At 40.5% G+C, this 22814-nt stretch overlaps 1 protein-coding gene across 1 annotated transcript in view; it reads right to left on the bottom strand.

The window, feature by feature from the left end:
- LOC141738329 (collagen alpha-4(VI) chain-like) overlaps positions 1–20615 on the bottom strand; it is a 42377-nt gene extending 21762 nt beyond the window's left edge. The window contains 19 exon segments of the mRNA XM_074573528.1: positions 128–163; positions 1131–1184; positions 2299–2364; positions 3296–3358; positions 3609–3662; positions 3890–3934; positions 6460–6486; positions 6964–7035; positions 9745–9798; positions 11095–11187; positions 11282–11427; positions 12011–12089; positions 14294–14643; positions 18399–18614; positions 18617–18916; positions 18919–18960; positions 19359–19369; positions 19476–20006; positions 20593–20615. Coding sequence (XP_074429629.1) covers positions 128–163; positions 1131–1184; positions 2299–2364; positions 3296–3358; positions 3609–3662; positions 3890–3934; positions 6460–6486; positions 6964–7035; positions 9745–9798; positions 11095–11187; positions 11282–11427; positions 12011–12089; positions 14294–14643; positions 18399–18614; positions 18617–18916; positions 18919–18960; positions 19359–19369; positions 19476–20006; positions 20593–20615 — 2262 coding nt within the window.
- Between the last annotated feature and the right edge of the window lie 2199 nt (positions 20616–22814).

Below are 22814 nucleotides of genomic sequence, written 5' to 3'. Positions count from 1 at the left end.
CCACCAGAGGATCTTTGTAGAACGATCTCTCCTGGATCGCACTGAAATTTCTCCCTTAAGAGAAGCAAACACTGAGGCTGGACATGTAGCTGCATACACATAGGTAGTAGCAGCGTCAGCCACTCACCTTTACACCCGGAGGGCCTCTTCGACCTGCTGCTCCCTGGGAAGGAGTGGCATGAGAGATTACATCCAGAACACCACGCAATATGTGAAACAATAGTTTATAATACAATACATTATACATGCAGTCAAATCAAATACAGCTTATAGAAAGCTGAGATTATTTCCAAAGAAAGGTTTAAGGTAAAAATGAGAAAAGAGTGGATTTGGGAAAGAAATTCTTACACAAATAAGCCTTATCACAAACACACACACACACACAAAAAAAGGCTTTAGACCCTTAGTGAGAGCAGAGGGAAGGCATCTCAACAAAATTCTGGAAACATCTTCCCAGGCAGCTGCTGCTTGGCCAAAATAAAGAGAACAAGAGCCCTCTTCTCTCCCTCTGAGCTAAAAGGCCTCCACTGCTTCCCCCTGCATGCTGCCCAGCAGCACTAGAGAATGTTACTGTTAAACCTCACATCACTAGAGGCCTTTAGGATGTTTCTGCAGCCTGAGTGATCCATCATTCCTGACTTTGGCATTAGGCATCTTTTTGACAGACTAGAAGAGGTGCCTTCAGGAGTTCCAGTCTCCAGTGCATTAAAAAGAGCAGCTCAGCTGCCAGTCAGTTTATATATAGGCTTGAACAGGCATATGGCACTTGCAATCACAGGGAGGAAGAAGGGATAGATTTACCTATAGTGAAATTATGATGTAATTAAGGCTCATAGAAAAGGTTGCATTGAGTTTAAGGCTTATGACTTCACATGAATTAGACCTGAAATTAATGGGACAACAAATTCCTGATTTTAAAAAAAACCAAAACACATTGCAATACACAAACCCTACTAAACTTGAAGGCAAATGTGTTTCACTACAAAAATTCTGTAAGATTTTTGTTCCCTCTCATTGCAGGAGTTTTAAGTGTGGGATAAAAGGAAGAAGGGAAAAATTGGTTTTCTCAGTGGGAACCCCATTGTATCTTGTACCAGTTACTTCCATCCTGTATTGATTACTATTCTTACATAAGGGCCAGCATCACCCTGCTCTCCTTGGAGTCCATGTGGTCCTGGGTCTCCCTGCAAAACAAAGTAATGAACAAGCTCTTTAATACTCTTTCTTTTTCTTGTACTTACACATTCTTCTTTATACATTCCTTCTTTGTTTCTTCTCCTACGTAATTTCATTGCAATCAGTTGTATCATGCTAAATGCTGATTCGTGTTTTCTGCAAATCATTTACAATGAAAAATGATAAACCAGAGAGATTATGCTTGCTTTGGATTTCCAATCCATCAGTTATTAAAAGTTGATACCTGGTCAAGGCTTTTGTGAAATTGCTTTTGTTCACTTTAGCCTTTCAGTTAGACTTCTTAAGATGAGAAATTTTTATGAGGTTTGTTTCCAAAAGGTCATCAAAACACAATTATTCTCAAGAGTGACCCTCACAGTTTTTCTACTGATTTCAGCACACTCTACATAGACATATATGAACACATGTATGCCTGAACATGTGTGCACAACCCTACTTGTTCACTAGAATCAAACTTCCAAAATAGTGGATTTTTCTCACATGTTGCTAGTTTGCACCCTCTTAAGCTTTCATCTACCACCACTTATATACTACTGACCAACTACTTATAATCTTTGCTTATTCTTTCCAAACAAAGAGCAACAGTAAAAGGGGTTGTGCTTTTTTTAATGTTTCTTTTCTTGCAGTATTGCTCAAACACCTCTTAAAAATTCAGACATCACTCCCAGCTCTTATATTCTAGATACAGGTCAAAACAGAGTTTATCCACCACCCTGAGGAAATAGCAGTTCCATAGTAAAATGAGTACAGCCTGTTGATACCCAATGCATTTTTCCCAGCATGGTTTTTAACAGTATCCTTACAACCCATTACTAAAAGCCTCTCAGGTTGATAATGTAGATTTCTGGCAGAAGAATATATTTATACTAAATCCATATGTTCCCTTAGCTCTATAATATGAGAACATTTCCACAGTCTTTGTTATCCTTTTTAACTTTTTTTTCTCTTTTTTACACTGTACACTGAAAGCTTTCTGTGTTGCAGACATACACTAAAGGCAAAATACAAAATAAAAGAAAAGAACTGCTTAGTCACTGGACAGCCAATAGAATTTAGCAATTATGCAAATCCTCTACCCATAATATAGAACTATTATCTTACCTGATGTGCTGGGTTTCCCTTTTCACCCTTAGGACCAGGAACATTATTGCTAGTTCCAGGATCTCCCTGGAAAAATTAAGCAGAAAGCTTAGCCTTTTCAGGGACCACACATTTATTACTCTGATTACAGAGGCAGAATATGGAAAAAGGATTAATGAGGATTAATTGTAGCCAACACGAAATACAAAAGCTATTTTAAATGAAGATGCTTGTAAGAACACTATATAGCAAGTTTTGCAAAGTTTCTTTTGCAAAGAGATGAAAAGAAATATTACTAATGGGCAACAAATTAAACCCTGAAAATGTGAACCTGGTCTGGTTGTTTGAGTACAGATAATTGAGTTAAGATCATAGCTAGTTAGTGAGTTTCAGATGGAGTTACATTAGAATGGAGTTCCATTTATCTAGACATGGGTGAAATCCTGATCTCTCAAAGAGGCAAGTTACCACGACACCTGATTTATTTTTTTTAGGTCTTTGAAATATACGTGGTGCCTTCACTGAAATTTTGGTACTTGGGGACTGCATTTATACAAGCCTCTGGAGCATGAAAGGAAAAAAACGTCAGCATGAAGAAGTAACTTGCCTTTGCATCACTATAAATTGCTAACCAGGAGTCAGTGCACAGGGTTTTCAGGTGACCCAGAAATTCCTCTGTAGGGTGGGAATTTCCCTCCACCAGGGAGGACTAAGTACCTCCAAAAGGAGTTATGTTTCCCATGGTAAAAACAAACAAACAAATAAATAAAACAAAAATGCAAGGAACAAGCAGGAGACCTGAGGCTTAAACACCTGCTTCCAAGCAACACATCAAAACACATCAGTCCATCTGCATCTAAAGAGTTCAGGAGTCCTGGAATATACCGTACTTCTTGCAGAGTACTGCTCCATCTAGCATTGTGAAAATCTCTTCAAATCACATATATTTCGGGCAGCTCCATGACAAAATCCAGGCACAAATCAGTGCAACCTAAGAAAAACGAAGGAATACACTTACATGATCTCCTCTCAGACCAGATTCTCCTCGTTCACCTGGTTCTCCTCTGGGGCCTTTTCTGCCCTAAATTCATAAAAAGAGCACAAGCAATTTGGGTACATGAAGAAACAGTATCTGTGGTAGAGGTAGGCCAGATAAGAGAACACTGATCTGTTTAAGTCAGTGGTGCTACACTGATTTACAACAGGAGCCACATCACGTTAGAGAAGAGGCAGCTATTAAAAACAACTTAACTTACAGGCATTACAGACAGCATCACACTTTGGAAAGATGGTTCCATAAAATCTAAACATTACTATAAAGGATACTTTACTTGTTTTCCTGCATTGCCTTTCTCTCCAGAAGGTCCAGGAATTCCACGTTCTCCCTAGACTCATAAAGAGGGAAGAAAGAAGAAAAAATTAATGGTTGTTCTTTCTGATAAAGGTGGATCCCAAATTTTGTCTGTCAGAATCCAACTTCAATCAGATACATAACTCTAAACAACAGAAATTCTGTTCAGGTTTAAAGCCCATTCAAAGTCACAAAAACCTGTACTTTTGAAACCTGAGGTAGGTGTCTTTAATTGCACTACACATTTAAAGCAATGATTACCTGCTCTCCGTCGGTACCATCAAAGCCACTCTCACCATGTTCACCCTGTAGTAATAAGCAAAAAAACCCCTGTTAGCATCAGTACACTTGCCTCTCTGAGCAGGGGAGGAAGTGTTCACCCTACTTTTGGAAACTTGAATAAGAAGAGTGGTTTTCAATGGCTATCATGAATAAATAATAATACTAATTATAAATAGGAATTAATAAATCATATTTCTAAGGAATTATTAACTTAAAACTAAAACAATTTATAGTTAAGAACATTTAATAAGAACAATGTTTCTTAAAAGTATAGGTCTTCATCAGCATTTAAAATCTGCTTTTCCATCTGTTAATTTTCAAATCTTCTTCCCTACTGCAGCACCTTCAAAATCTAAATATATTACAAAGTATAACTACTAGTATCTGATCTAAAATGCTGATAATCTTGTAATGCTGGTGTCAACCATCATACATGTTTGTGCTTTTTTCTTTTCTTTTTTTTTTTAATAATTTCATACCATGAATGGTATATTGAAAAGCTAGGAAGAATAACCATGATAAAAACAATTACAGAAGACTAATCTTAGGCTTTAGGATGTGTAAAAGAAACTTCATTACTGTTTCAGCAATGTGATGCTTGCTACATAAACGGCAGCCACATTCCCATTCAAACACACACTGCTCTTCTTTTCCCTTTGTCTGCAAAAATGAATCACAATATTGCAACCATTTATGGAAGCCATTTTCCCACAAAACACCCACCCCAACCTCAGGCAGTCTGCAATGTTAACTTGTTGTTCAGATGAAGAGTGAGGCTTCTGTATGTAGTTATAACTGTGAGAACTTTATTTCATTTATATACGCTCCACAATGTTTCAGATCTGGCCAAATAACACACACAGTTTTTAAAGGACATTTTGAAGTGCTGCTTCTGACTTTCTTTACAAGGATAAAAATGAAGGAATTAACTGTGATTCTTTTATTTGCAGTAGGAAATGGAATTAGCAGAGACCACTACCTTGAAAGCTGAAAGGATATTCAACAAATCACTGAAAGTGGCACAAGAGCATGTTGTAAATCTAGTGAAACGAACAGGAGTCTCACTCTGATAAAGAGTACAGCTACAATTGCTTTGTAGGTTTTGATGCTAAATTGACCATGCAAAACCACCTACTTAAGTTTCCCGAGGAATATTTTCATTTACTTATAACAGTTTGGTATGTACCACAAGAAAAAAAAAGCTGGATGTACATTTTGATAAGAGTAACACGTTACAAACAATAATTTTTTGAATAAGTATTCCAGAAAATTTTGAGCACTAAGTAAGCAATCATGACTTTTATTCAAGTCTTAATTTTTCCCATACTCATTTCCTACCTCAGAAAACCTGAGCCAAACTTCATAGTATTAAATATTCAGTGTTGCCTTTTTTCTTCAAATAGCTGTACTGAAATGCCTTACAGACTTCAATAAACTGCCTCAACCTTGCTAAGTCAACAGTATTGAATCATATTTTTTTATGTGCTGAAAGTTTCATATTTTTATTTAAAATAAAATTAATGGCTATCATGACACAACATAATGAAGACATTCACATATTCATTGGATTTCAGCAGCGTTTGTGCTCCTCATAACTCCTACCATAGAATTCAACTTGGACAAATCAAAATCGTCAGCAAGCACTCTCCCTCTTCTACAATCAGATGTCTCATATATTTAAGGGAAAACAAATTACTTCAGGGAACAGAGCAGAAAATGGAAAAGGGAAGTAAAAACACATGGGAGGATTAAAACAGTCAGTACAGAGCAGTACTTTACATAGAGCTGAGGCATCAGAAACGCCCTCTGAACTTTCTCACATGAACAGCTGCTCAGGTTTGGAAGCAAATACCTTCTGAGTCTTTGAGGATCCTAAATCTTTTCTAGGAGCGATTTTGTATCAAAGCACCCAACACAATTTGAATTCAATTTTAATTGCTCTAACTTGGTAACTAATATTGCCATTATAGATCAACTGTCTTCCAGGCTTCACTTTTTATTAACAAATCGGTGACATTATCTCTTTGCTGAACAGGTATGTTTGAAAGTTTAAATAAGCAGAGCTGCAAGAACAGTGGGTGACAAAAACAGCTGAAGAGAAGTTAGGATATTGAAAAAGTGTCAATACTGATTCAGTGAATATGCTGTCCAAATCATCAATAAATATTAGTTACAATCTTTTTTCCCCCTTCTGCTCTGCTTCCTCAACAATTAGAATATGAGATTCAGCTGATCAGAATTACCACCTTGACAGATTATTAAAATAGCCAGTAATAAATTCCTTTCCTGTCAATTAGACTAAATCAACTATGATTGCAACCATGCTAAAAATACAATACAAGTAAGACTGCTGGCTTTTAATAATGTGATACCTAACAGCTCACTTAAATCCATTCTTATACAGCCACAGCAGAAGTACATTAAATACTCTGACCTTTTTACACTGTTTTCCTTCCTTGTTGATATTTTCATCTTACAATGTAGCAGGAACTCAAAAGGAAGCAGAACACTGTTCTCAAAGAAAATTGATCACACATGAAAACACAAACCTGACTTCCTCTATAGCCTCTGGCCCCCTGAAATTAAAAATAAACAAAGATGAAGTTTGTTGAAAGTATTTATATTGAGTTTGAGAGGCAGGGTATAATAACTTGCTGTGTAGAAGCATGCTGGGCTCAGTATTTGTAGTCCCTACTGTAAAACCTGCTACTGTCACGTGTGGGATTGACACCCTTCCTGTGGGAAGGAGGTACAGCCTTCATTTTCATGCCTGTTCTGTAAAGCTTTATAGCTTTACCTAAGGCCAGTCTGGAGTTGGTGGTGGAAAAGTCACTGGCAAGTTGCTGAGTCAGCAATCACCTTAGCAATTTGACCATGCTTCGGTTACACAAATTATCTCTCAAAAGGAGACAGCAAAAATTGTCTGCTATTCTTACAGCTGGGTCTTGCTGTCCCTCCATGCTTCAAGTAAACAGCACAGGGATTTGTCCTCAGTACAGAAAACAGGTCTGTTGGAAATAAAATTAGGAAACACTTCAAAGTGACATACTTGCCTTATGGCCTCTGGCACCTGGACATCCCCTGTCTCCTTGAGTGCCATTGAAACCAACTGGGCCTCTCTCCCCCTAGAAAACAAAAGAGAATGTTCAAACTCATCCATATGATGATGGCTATTGTTTAAGACACGGTATAAGATTAAGCAAAACGGAATTATATTACCATTCACTGAACTAAGAACACATATGGAAGTCACCTGGAAATTTTCATACTGGCCATAAGAGAACAGTCAATTATTCATTTGAGTTGCACCTGGTTCTCTGCTCTCACTATCACGCCATGTTTTAGACTGCACTAACAATCTCAGACTGAAATCTCTGTGCTTGAAGGTAGGCCTTTTGGTGGGTTGTTTTTTAACTGAATATTGATTGACTTTCCTCTAATCACTGATCTTTGAAGACTTCTACTCCATGTTTGTTAAGATGGAAGTTCTAAAAAAAAAATGGAAAGAAAGCATCATCTCCCAGCAGATCCCCTTAAAATTGCTGTCTAAAAAGCTAAACAATGTCAAATGAAATGAGAACAAACACGTGGTAAACATGAGAGCTCCTGTACTACCATGCAAAAGAGAAGACAAACTTGAAAAGCCTAAGATCAGAAAAACAAACACCATTCTCTTTCTTTTCTCATCTTTAAAGAAAGGTCTCTCTCTAGCAAAAAGGCAACATGGATCACATTCTAGATGAAGGTAGACAATGGTACCACAGAACCACACAATATGAAAAAACAAAAGTGTAACCATTTTGGCCTTGCTGCATTGCCTATGTGAAACATTAAGACTAATTTCTGAGCTGAGTACTACACCATGATAAACCAAAGCTGTCCAGCATTATCTCCCCAACCTCCTTTCCTTGTGGCATCTTCTGTAACCTATTACCTGCAGTCTGCTTTCTGCTGTGTATTTACTACATTCAATTGCTTTGGATGCTTCACATACCTTGTGGCTGGAAAAAAATTTAGCCTTAAGCAAGAAAAATTTACAACATGGAAGTCTCTTGTTGGCTTCACAGGCAGGAGATGTGTAAAGTTTCTGAAAGTGTGGACATGATTTCTTCTCATCCTTCCACAGTAAAGAAAAGAAAAACGAAGGGACCAGAAAATTCAGAAAGAAAACTTCTGTAATTTATCTGTTCTAGAAGGTTATTCTGGATTCTTAGAAGGTCAAAAATAGAAATTCAATTTGATACATAAAATCAAATTCAAAATTGTTTCCACCCCTTCATCATTTAAAAAAAGACAAGATTTAGAAACTTTCAAATCAAAATACTGTGGGGAAAAATTTGGGGCATCCCATTTGAATGTGTTCACAATGTTTCTCATTTTAAAAGCCCCTAAGGGTTTGAATTCTAATTCCTACTTATATCGTGTCATTCATGTTTGTAAAAGGATGTAAAAATAGTTCTATACCTGAGTAACAAATATTTTTAAGTCATTATGGAGATTACTCATATGGAATTTTACTCTTAACGTTCAGAAAATCAGGCCACCTGAAAAAAAAAAGTAAATGCTGGGGAAACTGCTCCAGTTTCTGTGGAAACAGCCAGTGATTTCCAAAGAAATTGTAAAACCACCATCACAATGCACTTTCTTGAGAATCCCAGATGACAACTGTTCTTTTCCACTACTGCCTTTTTCCAAATAGACAGTAGGTTTGCCCCAGGCTGCCTCACTAAAGGCTGACCAGGCTGACCAATCTTCTGTGAGAACTGGAACTACTCCAATGTGGGTTTTAGTGTTACGTACAGAGATAAATCCTTGGCCAGTTCTCAGTTTGCAGGCTTCTCTCCTGTAGTTAGGAGTAATATACAGGTCATGGGTGCAGTGTTGTAACCTAGCTAAACCTAGAACTAGGTGTAAAGAAATTATGGTTCTAAGGAAATTATGTCTTATTCTTTGGGGGATTTCTGTTTGTTTCTAGACAGTAAAGGAGGAAGAAATACGCCCAGTGGGCTGGGCTTTGGCTTATGCACATTATGTTGAAGTTTAGGTCAGGAATAGCACACTGCAAAGGATTTGGAAATCATCAAAACATATTACAAAATTTAGATTTGTTATCCAGTCATAGAATCATAGAATTGCCTAGGTTGGAAGGGACCTTTCAGATCATCTAGTCCAACCATCAACTTAACTCTGACAAAAACCATCACTCAACCATATCACTAAGCACTATGTCTTTTAAATACCTCCAGGGATGGTGCCTCAACCACTTCCCTGGACAGCCTGTTCCAATGCTTAATAACCTTCCCAGTGTAAAAATTTTTCCTAATATCCAGTCCAAACCTCCCCTGCATAACTTGAGGCTGTTTCCTCTTGTCCTATCGCCTGTTACTTGGGAGAAGAGACCGACATCCACCCCTCTACAACCTCCTTTCAGGTAGTTGCAGAGAGCAATAAAGCGATAAGGTCTCCCCTCAGCCTCCTTTTCTCTATGCTAAACATGCTAAGAAGGGAAGGGATGGCCTTTTCTACAAGACGTTTCAGCACAGAATCTGGTAGTCTGTCACAAAAAAATTAGTGTACGATTTAGCCATAAATATACCACATAAAATGCTGTTGTGTGATTCTTTCTAATTGATTCTTTATCTGTGTTAGAAGTTATTACTAACTATGGTGAGGTGAGAAGCATAGAGAATCAAGTCTGTATATTTACCTTCAGATACATATTGCTTAAACACATTTTAGGTTAACATTGACGAGCATTGAGTGAATGAATAAGTGCAGACACGTTCAGGCACCAACCAACATCACCTTAGCAGGAAGGAATAATATTTACTTACAATTCCACCTTCCTCACCAGGATGGCCAGGAGATCCTCTGTACCCTGTACTTCCCTGAAAAACAGGAACTTGAGAAATAAGTAACACTGTTCTCCAAGCACACTGGGTTCATTTCTATCAGATTACTCTGCACATGGAGATAGAAAACATTTCCTGAAAATGAGACCTGGTTATGCTGAGGAGGGCAGGTTCCATCAGCTACATTCACACAGACACTCTGCACAGTCCTATGTAACAAACAAGCCAAACCAAACCAAAACCAAAAAAAACCACAACACAACAATATTCAATATAAATATTTCAGTATGTTATTTCAGGAAACTGCCTGATGTGTTAAGAAAGCTCATTGGGATGTTTGGTCAAATTAAATATCTTCCTTAGTGATTTGGAAAAGGAAGCATTATACAGTAATGAAATTCTAAGGTGGAATGAAAAATATAAGGAGTTGAAAGCTTGTTAGGAAAGCTTGTGCTGCAAAAGCATGCTTTTACAATTGTAGGCTGTACAACCTAGGCATCAGTTTGTCTGCCTGCAAAACAATTATGTCTACATTCTGAACACTGTTTTGTCTAAGTATGTTAATCGAGACATTTTAGTAAAACAGAAGGATGTAAGAAAATCAAGAAGAGTAATGGAAAAAAATCGTAAATTGGTTTATGAATAAATATCAGAAGACTATACTTTTGCTAAAAGATAACCAAAAATTCATTTAAATGCAATCACATAACTGAAGAGTGGAACTACAGATATAACTTACTTAGCATGTTACTGGAATAACTGGAAATAATGGAATCAATAGTAGTCAGATGGAGACTATATATACTAAAAACCTTAATAACTAAGTCTACTAGCATGCTGTAGAAGTGATATCTACAATACTTGAAAGGCTTGAAACAGACAATATAAAATCTTAAAGAAAATAAACTAGTATTTTATTCAATAAGAATAAACTTACAGAAGAGGATATTTGGAATAAACAGAGGATAACAAAAGGATAAGGCTCACACATAGGGAAGAAGGATTATTTTCTTCTCTCGGCTTGTCGGCTGGAAGTTTCTCATTCACAATAGCTAATAAGCTTCTTGGTTAATCAGACTTAAATTTTTAAATCCCTCTCCATTTTCTACTGAATTGGTGAAGGAGAGTGCTTAGTGATCTTTATATGTACGAATTACCATCATTACAAAAAGACTTTTGAAATAGGAATATGCAGCAGAGAAATTATCACATTTCATGTTTCTCCTTCATCTGTCCTAACAGCAAAGGTCATGGGCACATGCATGCATGCTCTGAAATACTACCTTGAAAAACAAAGCAATCCTTAAGTACTGTCTATCTTAGCTCTCCTACCTTCCTTCCAGGACTTCCCTGGCCACCAGGATCACCATTTTCCCCAAGGCATTTACAAACCACCTTACAGCATTTCCTTTCTGCAACAGTATCCTAAAAAACGGCAAGAAACATCTCATTTATGTATATTAATCATAAAACAAAAACTGATTTTTCCCCCTTTTATTTATATCACGGAAGGACTTACAAGATTTCTCTGCAAGATGTTTGCAATCTCTGCAAACCCAACACTCAGAGGTTCATTGTATCCAAATCCTCTGCCAAACTCTATTTCCCGAAGTTCCGTCAAATTCTGTGTATTGTCCAGGCCAACTAATAGAAATGCATCAAGACCTTCAACATAAGCATAGATTTAAATTAGTGGATGTCTGAACTATATTATTTAACCAACAATATCATTGTGAATAAAAGCAGTTCTCTAAAAGACTTACATTTCACTGCTTCAACACAGTATGTTAAAAGAAATCAAGATATTGAGAAAAAATCTATAAGAGAAAAATCCAGACTAGTAATTTTACGATTAACTTCTCTCCCCACTTGTCAGACCAGACTGCTACTCAGTGCCCAAACAGAAGCTGAAAACTGTTCTCTCCTGCAGAAGTCAGAGCTGGGTCTAACCTCTGGTGCTGCACTCATCAGTGAGAGGGGCTGCCCTGAATTGCCCCAGCTGCCAGAGCTGAACTCCAAAAACCAGAACCATCCGAGGCCCTCTGCACCCCTAGGCGTGTTTCTGGCATCATCTGGCAGACAAGCTATCATGTACACAGGTCCACATGGAGAAGCAAACACTCTCCCATTGACTCCTGAGGAATGCCATATTGGAGAGGTAACTTCACGTGGATAAGTCGCAGTGGGGGAGCAATACATTGGGCCATTGGTAGTAGGAGGCTGGAGCATCAATGTGGTACTGTATTACCTTTAAAGTGAAGTGAGTCAGCTGCTTTTCTAAGATCTTCCAGCGAATCATCCAGCCCATCTGAAAATACTAACAGAACCTGTCAGGAAAGGGAGTAATGACAAGTCAATTGAGAAGAGACTAAAAGTTGAGTCATTGTAAAAAGTACAGTTTGCATTGAAAACTGGCTATGAGGTGGTCAAATTGCACTACACTGTGGCAGATCTGGAACATGTGCTGGAAAAAGAGCTGAGGAGCAAGGAAAACAGAACACAAAAGCCTCTCCTCCCTGACAGCATTCACATTTGAGGGATTTGTCTTGGTGACCAGTTCATAGTATTGCTATTAATTATATTATATCTGTCATCTTCTTAGTATGCTAGGTGGAAGGCCAATTCTGCTGTGACTTATCCACTGAAGAGCTTTCTCTATCAGAAGAGTTCTCCTATATGTGAATATCAAGAAGAACTTAGAGCAAACAATTTCCCTTTCTACAAGAGCAGGTCCAGTTGGCTGTCAACTGAGCCACACCAGGAAGCGCATCCTCTCTGGGTACAGACCTCCCTCCCCGCAGATGCTTATGTCCCCTCGCCCTTTCTGCATAGGCAGTGCATCACCCTGCTCCACCTTCTGACATATTATTCCTTGTTAAAACATAAGGCTTAGCTCACATAAGGATGATAATCCTGACCCTTTGCATTTGCTACATTTACACCTTTTCATGCCAAAGAGCTATAGCTAAGCCTCTTTCAGGGCTGAGGAAAGCACAATTTCTTACAGTTACCCTCCAAGCTACCAGCCTCTTCCCATTTATCTCCTCACCTTCCCCCTTCAAACCCACAGAAGTCTTCTCAGGCCCCACTCATCCAGTGGATTAGGTTTCCCAGAAAGAGGCTGCAAAATTAAACTGTCTCCTGCCCCCAGTGGTAATGACGTTAAGTCCCCCTAAACTCTCTGACGAACAAGCGGACAAGCACAGTTAGAGTCCCTTCCCTCCCATCCTTCTTATTTTACATTCCCAGTACAATGCACAGCTTCAACCAATGTGAATTCTGTTACTCCTGTTAAGGCGAATTTTTCCACAAGTGACAAAGGCAAATGAAGTGACTGCCACAACAATCATCCCACTTCCGTGCTAAAGCAGCAAGGAGACTAGAATTTAAGAGCGGGTAGAGTTAACTGGTTTTGGTGGCGGAAAGCTCCCAAACATCCAATATGGAGGCACCGGTACTGATTCTATATTTGCTCAAGCAGATTGTGATACAGTGGAGAGCTGGACCATGGGTAGGTAAACACACCACAGACTGTTAGAAACAACACTGTAGGCCTGGGCTTGATGCTTTTTTTTGGCAATCTTTGGGGGCGGGGGGGGGAATGTGCAGTGTTAGCGTGGGCATCATTTTTTTGCTTCCATTTATATAAAGCTCTTGTTGGAACACATCTGAGTCTTGCTTTGTAAAAATGCTGGAATGAGGTTCAACTCTTTTGCTAAGAAACAAACAAATAATAAAGAAAAGAAGAAATGCAAACAACAGAGAATTACTATCCCTGATGAGGTTTACAAATAATAATCTTTACAGAACAAGCACCCTATTGCTCAGAATCCTGGGGAGATTAAATTGGGATTTCACATGCATTCTAAAATCTTGTGTTTTCAATTTGCACATAAACACTATCAGGAAGGAATATTAATCTACTTGGAAAGTGCTGAGACACACAGCATATTTATTTCTAGTAGCAATGCATAAACAGAAAGAAGTCTTCCTTAACTCTATTCTTCAACAGGGATCTAACAGAATTGGCAATTTGGAGAAAAAAAGCACTGCTTTGACTTGTATGTCAAACAAGTTCTATCTGCTGAGGCCCAAAAGAAGCAAAATTGTATGTGGTCATGTTCCCTATTCAGAATAAAATGACCTTTTATGATATACGTGGTTATACAAGGGCCAATGAAAGAACAGGAGGTTCTATATAAACCTAAAGAAACACTTTTTTACCATGAGAGTGACTGAGCACTGGCATAGGTTTCCTAGAGAGGTTGTGGAGTCTCCATTCTTAGAGATACTCAGAAGCCATCTGGACACAATCCTGGACAGCCTACTCTAGTTGATCTTCCTTGAGCAGGGGGATTGGACAAGATGACCTCCAGAGCTTTCTTCCAACCTCAACCACTCTGTGATTCTGTTTATTGGAGTCACCAATTCCTGAGCTACCTTTTTGTCTCCCTGGAGTACTCCGCATCAGAGTCTATAAACATCAAACTGCATAATTTTTCCAACATATATGTTCACACCATTAAGTTACCTTAATGTTAGCAGAGGTCACGTTAAAGAACTTCTCCCCAAGTGCCTGTAAGAACTCTGCATTCAGGTAGGTGTCCACAGTGGTCTGTGTATCTAAGAACTTCTGTATGATCTCTTCATTATATTCTTCAAAATCAGAGTCAAAGATGAATTCTCTCGTCTGTGCTAATACTTGGAACTTGAATCTAATGTTGACTGGAGAGCCAGCATTACAGCTGGTATTTGGCAGCAATTTCATCTGGAGTAAAAGCTTGGGGAGGAATGCTTGCAATTTCTGTTTCAGAAGCACCGTGGATGCTGGCTGCATGCGCCTTGAAATATCAATTGCTATAGAAAGATCTATGTTGCAATCTGAAAAAAGTAGAACAAACAGGAAACTATAAACCTACATTATTTGTGATCTCGTCTTTTGCCAAAATCACAGGAGTGGAACAAAATTCAATATGGTAGATTTAAAACCAGAAGTCAGAATCAGCGAGATAGGTTTTCCGTAAACATAAAATACCATCAGCCCACCAGTTTCAGTGGGGCTAGGTGAACTTGCAGATACTAAGGACCTACATTACTGGACATATATACATACCCAAACTGCAAAACAGGTTGCTGTTCTCCAGCTGTCAAGTGTCCTTAAAGGGCCTACCTAGTCTTGCAAATGTTTCCATGAGCTTTGCTACCAACTGAGAATGTGCAGTACATATTCCAGTTGTAATGGGAAGTTTGATGGTTGACTGTGCTTTATCACTTTGTCACAAGACCAGATGATACATACAAACGTAGAGCAACAGGTCAAAGAAAGAAACATGAGAGAAAGAGGCAGCATTGCCTACATGCCATGTCATATATCCACTGTGAATAACAGCTGCTGTAAGGTGGGGACTATCTCAGTTATGGAATTGCTTGCATAGCTCCTGATAATAACAGCAAATACTGCAATGTGGTTAATTCCTCCTCCCTCCCCAATCATCTTGCCTTCATCAAGCTGCTAAAGCACTTGGCATATTTCTTTTGTACCTTGATTCTTCGTGTGCCATGCTGAATTCTATTCTGTGGCCCTGCATGCATTATCATCTGTTGTTGTACCTCTGCAAGGAAGTCAGAGGCATGCAGTTTTATCTGTAAAATTGCACTCTCCCTAATTTTGTTCCTTCTTCACCCATTGACTCTGAAACACTCATCAAACACAAGGTTGTTTCCTATGTTTGCTAGTTTGGCATAGTTCCTGTAGACCATTATTCCATATAAGCTTCATTACAGTTTTCTGGGTTTTCCCTCACTTATGAAAAAGATGAATGTGTTCAACTCTTTAACAAAACAAATCCAGAAATAATTTCCCCTCAGAGTGGTCATCCTTATGTTTCAGTATTTTTCCTTGCAGTACAAACTGCCCCCTAGAGGGTATGACTTGCTGGTAAGCAGCATGAAAGTCTTTAAATGTAAAAGGTCACATTGAATGAGTTTTGACAGATTAAAAAAACAACATTCAGGCCCCAGAGCAACATAAGAAATCTATACAGCTATTCTGTTTAGTCCAGAACAAGAAAAAAATTCTCTTAAACAGTTGAATATATATCTATACACACACATATGTCTACACACACATCCCTTAGTCATGCTCCTTACACAGGTTGTAAGGCTGTATATCTGATTTCAAGACTCACAGAACACCTGTGATGCAAAGGCCATCATCAGTTCAGGGAACTACATTTTTCTGATTGTGAAGGATGCTTCTGATTAAACATTTTGATGAACATAAAATTTATCGCATATTTCTTCCACTATGTATTCGTGTCCAGCACACACAGAGTATGTTTTCACAATGAATTTTTTCTGAGATTTGGGTCTTTTTAATCACATAGTATGGAAGCAGAGTGAAGGGCAACCATGGACTCAGCAGTTTAGCCCTGACAAGTGGATATCCACACTGCCTAGCTCTTAAAACATTCCCTGCCAATTCCCCAGTGTACCAGCAATAATATCAAAACAGCAGCAAAGCATTCACTTTTGTGCTAATGTGTTGTGCATGAGAATGTGTAAAACAGATTCTATAGGTACTCTATACTCTGTTGATAATCTGTATTTATTTGCAGGAGTAAACACCTCTGTGTAGCTAACTTCTTTTTAGAATCACCTCCCACACATATCCACATTGTTAAACTGCCCTGTCTTAGTGCTGCAAAGGTGTATCTTTCCCCTGTTGATGTTCCATACCTTGAATGCAGTTTTTTAAATTTGAAAAATCTGGCAGTTTAAGAGAAGGTGACTGGAGAAAGGGGAATTAATAGATTTATTACAGGAAAGAAGATCAGTGAAAACAGGAAAACAGATGACAGGACAAAATAAAACAGGCTTCTCAGGAAGTTGATCTTTGTTTCATGAGACAAAGTTATGCAGAACTGAAGATAAATACATGCATTGCTGAGATCAAAGCCAATATGCTTTCCTTAACTTTTCTCTCTCTAAAGAAGTGTGCCTGTATATTATTAAGTTTACTGCTGTATCTCCCATTGAATCTCCCTGTTCTCTGGCCATGAAACACCAGGAGGTGCTACTACATCAGCTGTCATGCTATTCCATGGCAGCGCACCACACTTCTGCAGCAGCCCCCTCTCTCTCTGCTTTCAGGAGCCGGGTTATGCCTTTTCAGATGGAGGTTTGCTCAGCTCTTGATGCAAAAAAGAGGGGGTGGGGGTGCAGAGCTCATACTGAAACAGGGCCAGCTGTCCTCTCTAAAAACCAGCTGAGTAGATATAATTCACATAGAGTAGCTTCTGGCTTTAGGAGGGAAGGCTCCGCTCTTCATTTTGGCCCCTGACACTCTGGCAAACACCGGACAGCTTGGGGATGATTAAGATCTCAGGAGCCCAGGGTGCAGAAGAGGCAAGGTTATCAATTTGTTCAGCCATTGTTACAAAAAAGCCTTAGCCAAGCAGTGCAGTTATCCCAGTGCTCCTTTCTCACATTATGTTTCTGGTCACTAAGGGAATGAAACCTGGAGAACTGGGTTGGATCAATTTTATGGTATAACAAAAAGAACAAAGGGCATGTATCCAACACATGTAAAACATCCGTAGCTTTAAGGACAGTCAAAGGATGGGCACAGAGAAAAGAACCACTCCAGAACTGTCTCTTCCTGTTATCCCTAATCGATGCCATCCATTTACACCACAGTAGGTCACCCTCACCTTCAGTGGAGGAGGAGCTCAGACTTTTGATTTGTCATTCACTACATTTTTCTTTTTGCAACCTAACAAACACATCTACAGTATTATCTTACTACATACCTGGCATGAATATGTAATTTTAAAGAGCAATTGTATATGTTTTCTGCTTCAGTCTTCCCACATGACAAGGCGACTGATACCACAGCACCAAGTCAGCATAAACTCAAATACAAAAACACCATCTGACATCTGATAAAAGTTGCTGCATTAATCAAAGGTAGTGCTGAACCTTTATTTTCTTTGGGGTTGGGAGCCTCTCAGGCTGTGTGGCATCCAAGCTACTGTTGCCACCAAGAAGATGTAGTAAGCAATACCACCTTCTGTTTCTTACATAGGCAAAGCTTTTGGTAGCATCTCAGCATTACTGTGGATTTGCTGCTCACACCTTGCCAATACCTCCCACATATCCAAGGATGGATTTTCTCACAACCCCTCTCCCCAGTGCCTCTGTGAGACATAAGTTTTGTCATCAGCTGCTGCTGACAGTCCCACTGAAGCAGTATGGTCAGCTGTAGATGGCAAAGTTAGGTTTTTGGAAGGCTCTTTTTTAAATATCACTGACATGTCTGTTTCTCTCTTTTGATTAACATACCTTGGGCATATTTGCTCTGGCTCCTTTCAGACACTGAGGAGCTATGAAAACGAATGCTAGATGTGAAGCACTGTCTTATCTCAGAAGTTATTTACCATACTAAAGAATGTAATGGTTCTTGACTGAAGCAAGGTGCAAGCCTAGAAAGTTGCAAGACTGAGTAACCTCATCAGTCTTCTTTGGTATAACAGCTGCATTGCTGTCCACCTAGCTCAGGTATTTTTATCAGGGACTGCATGTAGCTATGTGGATATTCGCCATTATACACCCAACAAAATGTTTATGTTACTTACCCTAGCTCGGAAGACATTTGGATTCACAGACCTGATTGACAATACTCCTCCCGAGGGTTTTCATTGCATCAAGGTTTTCTACTGTGAACAATCTCCTTGCATCACAAGCTATTAAAAGCAGCTCAAAGGAATTTATAATCCTTATGCCAACTGCAATGACATGGCTCCCATCACTTCTCAAAGCCATTGCCGCATCCTCCAGTCTGACAGCAGAGCACCTGTAATCACTACAAGGTTCTGTGACACTCCTTGGCTCTTGCGACCTCTACTGGCAGGCTGAAAAAAGCTCCGGAGAAGCCTCAGCCATTTGCCAGCGAACGCAGAAGAATGCAACTGCTCAATTCTGTTGATCTGTTCCTTTATCATGGTGTCAGTGCAGAACTCGTTAAGAGAATATTTTTTTTCTTGGCTGTACTGGACTACTCTGACACATACCTTTTCCCTAGAAATAACAAAGCTGTCCACAACTTCCATCATTAAGATCTTCATGACAGAAAAGTTACTTTTTTATATGCTGATCCATCTACCAGGAATACCAGATCTGCCACTTGACTGTTGCAAACTAAGGGGAAAAGCAGAGGGGAAAACAAACAAACAAACAGAAAAAAACACCAACAACTTGTGAGGAACATAACCTTGGCAGTGTTTAAACTTTTCCTTTTTCTCTGCAGTGTAAACCTTTAGTCACAGAAGCTGTTCACAGTAAGGCCACGCAAGGCCAACCCATCATCATCTATCCTACTTCAACCCACAGACATTCCATGCATAGATTATTCTACTATTAACTTGTAGAAGAAATCACAGATCTTTATGTATCATCAAAAGACCAGCTGGGAGAGTCACAACAAGGCAGAGCTTGCAATCAAAGCCGAACTCTCAGCTGAGGGAGGTCAGACTTTACCTACCAATGAACGTAAGTCAGACTAACTACCCCACTCACCAGACTCATCCCCTTGCTACCTGAATGGCCACTGTGAGAAAAAAACCACAACACTTGAACTGCATGACTTTTGTGGAGAAAGACAGCATGTTGGTACCCCTGAAGTGAAGAGAATTCTTGCCTGATATTTTCATTGCAGAAGCAAGTTCCCTAGCATTTTTATTGGCAGTGCATCATAGCTTTGTCCAAAGAGTAATCTTTCTTGACCTTCAGTAATCTCTTCAAGTTCTGCTCTGCTTGCTTTTTTCACTCCAACAGCAGTTAAGTTGATTTCACCTCCCTTCAAAGCTTTTACAGCCATGCGAAGGTTGGCTCTATCCAATGGTACAGCTGGTTCATCAGTAAGAGTAAGGATCCTGGTGACAGCACGGAAAGATGCATGCCCACCCTAGTTCACACCTAGTCTCTGCCTGGAAAAGCTCAAAGCTCTTGCTGTGAAGGGCTGGCCTGGCAGAGGCTTCAAGTTGAATATTGCTTCTCTACTCTGAGACTCAGAGGAGTATGAACTCAGTGAGAAATTCATCTCACACTTGCATCTACAGACCAAAACACCAAAATGAACTTTATTCACCCCAATCACTGAGTCATTAGCTACTGCTTTTAGGAGCTGTTGCACATTTTTGAACTGCAGGTCTGCAACACCAGATGATCCATGCACCACATGGGGGCTGTGGGACCCCTAACCCCTAAGCCTGACCCTAACCCCTAATCTTGACCCCTGACCGTGACCTCCAATGCCCGAGCACTAGCCAAACTCCTACATTACTTGGACCAATATCTAGGGCATTAACAATTTTTAACAGAATGGCCCCTATCAGCTGTAAGTTTTTTGACCCCATTTTGCTGGAGTCATCCATAAGAAACACAATGTCTGCAACAGTCGCACTGGAGCACAGTAAAAGCAAAGTAAACATCAGGCAGATAAGAGTGAGTCACGCCATGGGATAATCAGAATAGGTTGCTACAAAAAGGATCATCTCAAGGTAATACACAAGATGGTGCTACAACAAAACATGAAACCTAAATCCCTATCAGTGCTGAAGAGCAGAGATTTATATATTGATTTTCACTATAAAAGAAATCCCCAAAATAAACACCATACCTTAACTGGTCCCTTGCCCACACTACAGGAAAGTTTGCTAGACAAATGCTTTTCCCATTCTCCTGCAGAGTGACTGCTAATCTGGACACCCCAGAATATTAGGGAAGTTATTCTGTGGTTAAATACAAGCTCTCCTATGGCCATTTTCTTGCCCAATATCAAAGCCACTGACCATTATGTACAAGAAGTCTTGCATGATCTTGAAGTTCTTTGTCCCTGTGCTACACGTTCCATCTACCAGGAAGATGATGTCTGCTATAGAAGCTTTCCTGCAGACTGAATAAATATTTTGTAATTTTCCTGTTTTCCTACAGGATGTGTAATCTAATAGAAGAATAATTTTCCATCCCGATTACTTTTCAGAATCCAAGACCTATTGGCCCTTGTCAGAATAGTCTTTCCACCTATCCTGATAAATTCTCAGCACCCACTAGTTCCTCCTTTTCCCCTGTTCATCATACAGAGGGTCAGAGGCTACATCCTCTGCAACACCATTCTTAGGCAAAGGAGACCAGCTTTGCTGCGGAGACCAGCTTCAGGGCAGGTAAGACTGCGCTGGGGAAGGGATCTGCAGCGAAAAGGGCCAATGAAAAGCTCTTTTTGGGACTTTTGGAAGCCGGCAAAAGCCCTCGGCCTGTGCTGAGGGCTGTCAGCTGGTGGGCGGGCTGCTGAGTGAGCCTGGGGCGGAGCCAGCACCTCCCCAGTTGATCACGCCACCAGGTTATAGGAAGCCTCCGGGAGGGCAGGGACTAGTCCCTGGCCACAGAGTGAGCAACCAGTGCTTACCCCAACTGGCTGTTGAGTCACAAGGTGTCACTTGTGTGTAGAGATCCAGCCATGGTTGCTACCCGGTTGAAGGCTGCTGTTAAAAAAACTGTGGGCACCCAGACAGAGGCCCCACACAAACATACGGGCGTCCAGGCCTCTGGCTGCAGAGAGTGCTGGAGCCTGGCACTTGCGATGGAGGGCAGCGGAGACAACACCTGTGTCAGATGTGAACAGGTAAATGATCTGCTCATTCTGGTGGCAGAGCTGAAGGAAGAAGTGGAGAGGTTGAGGAGCATCAGAGAATGTGAGAGGGAGAGCGACTGGCGGACCCATTCCCTGAGTGAAAGGGAACAGATTGAGGCCCCACACAAATCAGAGGACCCCCTCCCCTCTCGTCACCAGGCAGTAGGAGGGGATCACAGAGAAGAGGGGGAATGGAAACAGGTCTCTGCTTGGGGAAGCAGGCGAATCCCCTCCCGGGCCCTCCCACCTTCCCAGTTGCCCCTGCAGAACAGGTATGAAGCCCTGCAGGAGGAACTGGCTGTTGGAGAGGAGGACGATACACCCAGGCCAGAAATGTTAGAAAAACAAAGTCGCCACGGACCCAGCATCACAACTGGCTCCAAAAGGAAAAGTAGACAGGCCACTGTTGTAGGTGACTCTCTACTGAGGGGGGCGGAGGGGCCAATATGCCGTCCTGACCCATTTCACAGGGAAGTCTGCTGCCTCCCTGGGGCACGGGTCAGGGATGTGTTGGACAAACTTCCGGCCCTAGTAAACTCCTCTGACTATTACCCCCTCTTAGTATTTCAGGTGGGTGGTGATGAAGTGGGTAGAAGGAGCCCAAAATCGATTAAAAGATATTTTAGAGCCTTGGGGCGGTGGCTTAAGGGGTCAGGAACACAAGTTTTATTCTCCTCTATCCCTTCAGTGGCAATCACGAATGAGGAAATTAACAGGAAGAGGCATCAGGTCAACTCATGGCTCCAGGACTGGTGTTATCGGCAGGGCTTTGGGTTTTTTGATCATAGGCTGCTGTATGAGTCACCTGACCTGCTGGTGGCAGGTGGGATGCACCTGTCCCAGAAGGGGAAAAGAATTTTGGGGCAGGAGTTAGCAAGGCTCATTGACACGGCTTAAAACTAGACATGAGGGGGGAAGGGAAGATAACTGGGCCCATCAGGAATAAACCCAAGGGAGGCATGCCAGGGCTTGAAGGATGGTGAACTAGCGAGGACTCTCACTCTGCCATTTCATTTGAGAGAACGGACAGACATTTAGAAATCATGGAAGCACCTGAGAGGGGTCTGGTGGGAAATGGGGCCCACGCTCACAAAAAGGTGTTGGAATCGTTAGCACATCTGAAGTGCATCTACACCAATGCACGCAGTATGCGCAACAAATGGGGAGCCTGAAGCCATGATGCACCAGGAAAACTACGACATAGTGGCTATCACAGAAAAGGGGTGAGATGCCTCACACAACTGGAGTGCCACAATCAATGGCTACAAACTCTTCAGGAGGGACAGACAGGAAAGGAGAGGTGGTGGAGTAGCCCTGTATGTTAGAGAATGCTATAAGAGCTCAGAAATCAAGTATACTGATG

This window comes from Larus michahellis, chromosome 2, assembly GCF_964199755.1.
Source record: "Larus michahellis chromosome 2, bLarMic1.1, whole genome shotgun sequence".
In the NCBI taxonomy this organism is placed as follows: Eukaryota; Metazoa; Chordata; class Aves; order Charadriiformes; family Laridae; genus Larus; species Larus michahellis.
Note: the sequence above shows the minus strand (reverse complement) of the source record. Positions and strands in the feature narration are given on the sequence as shown.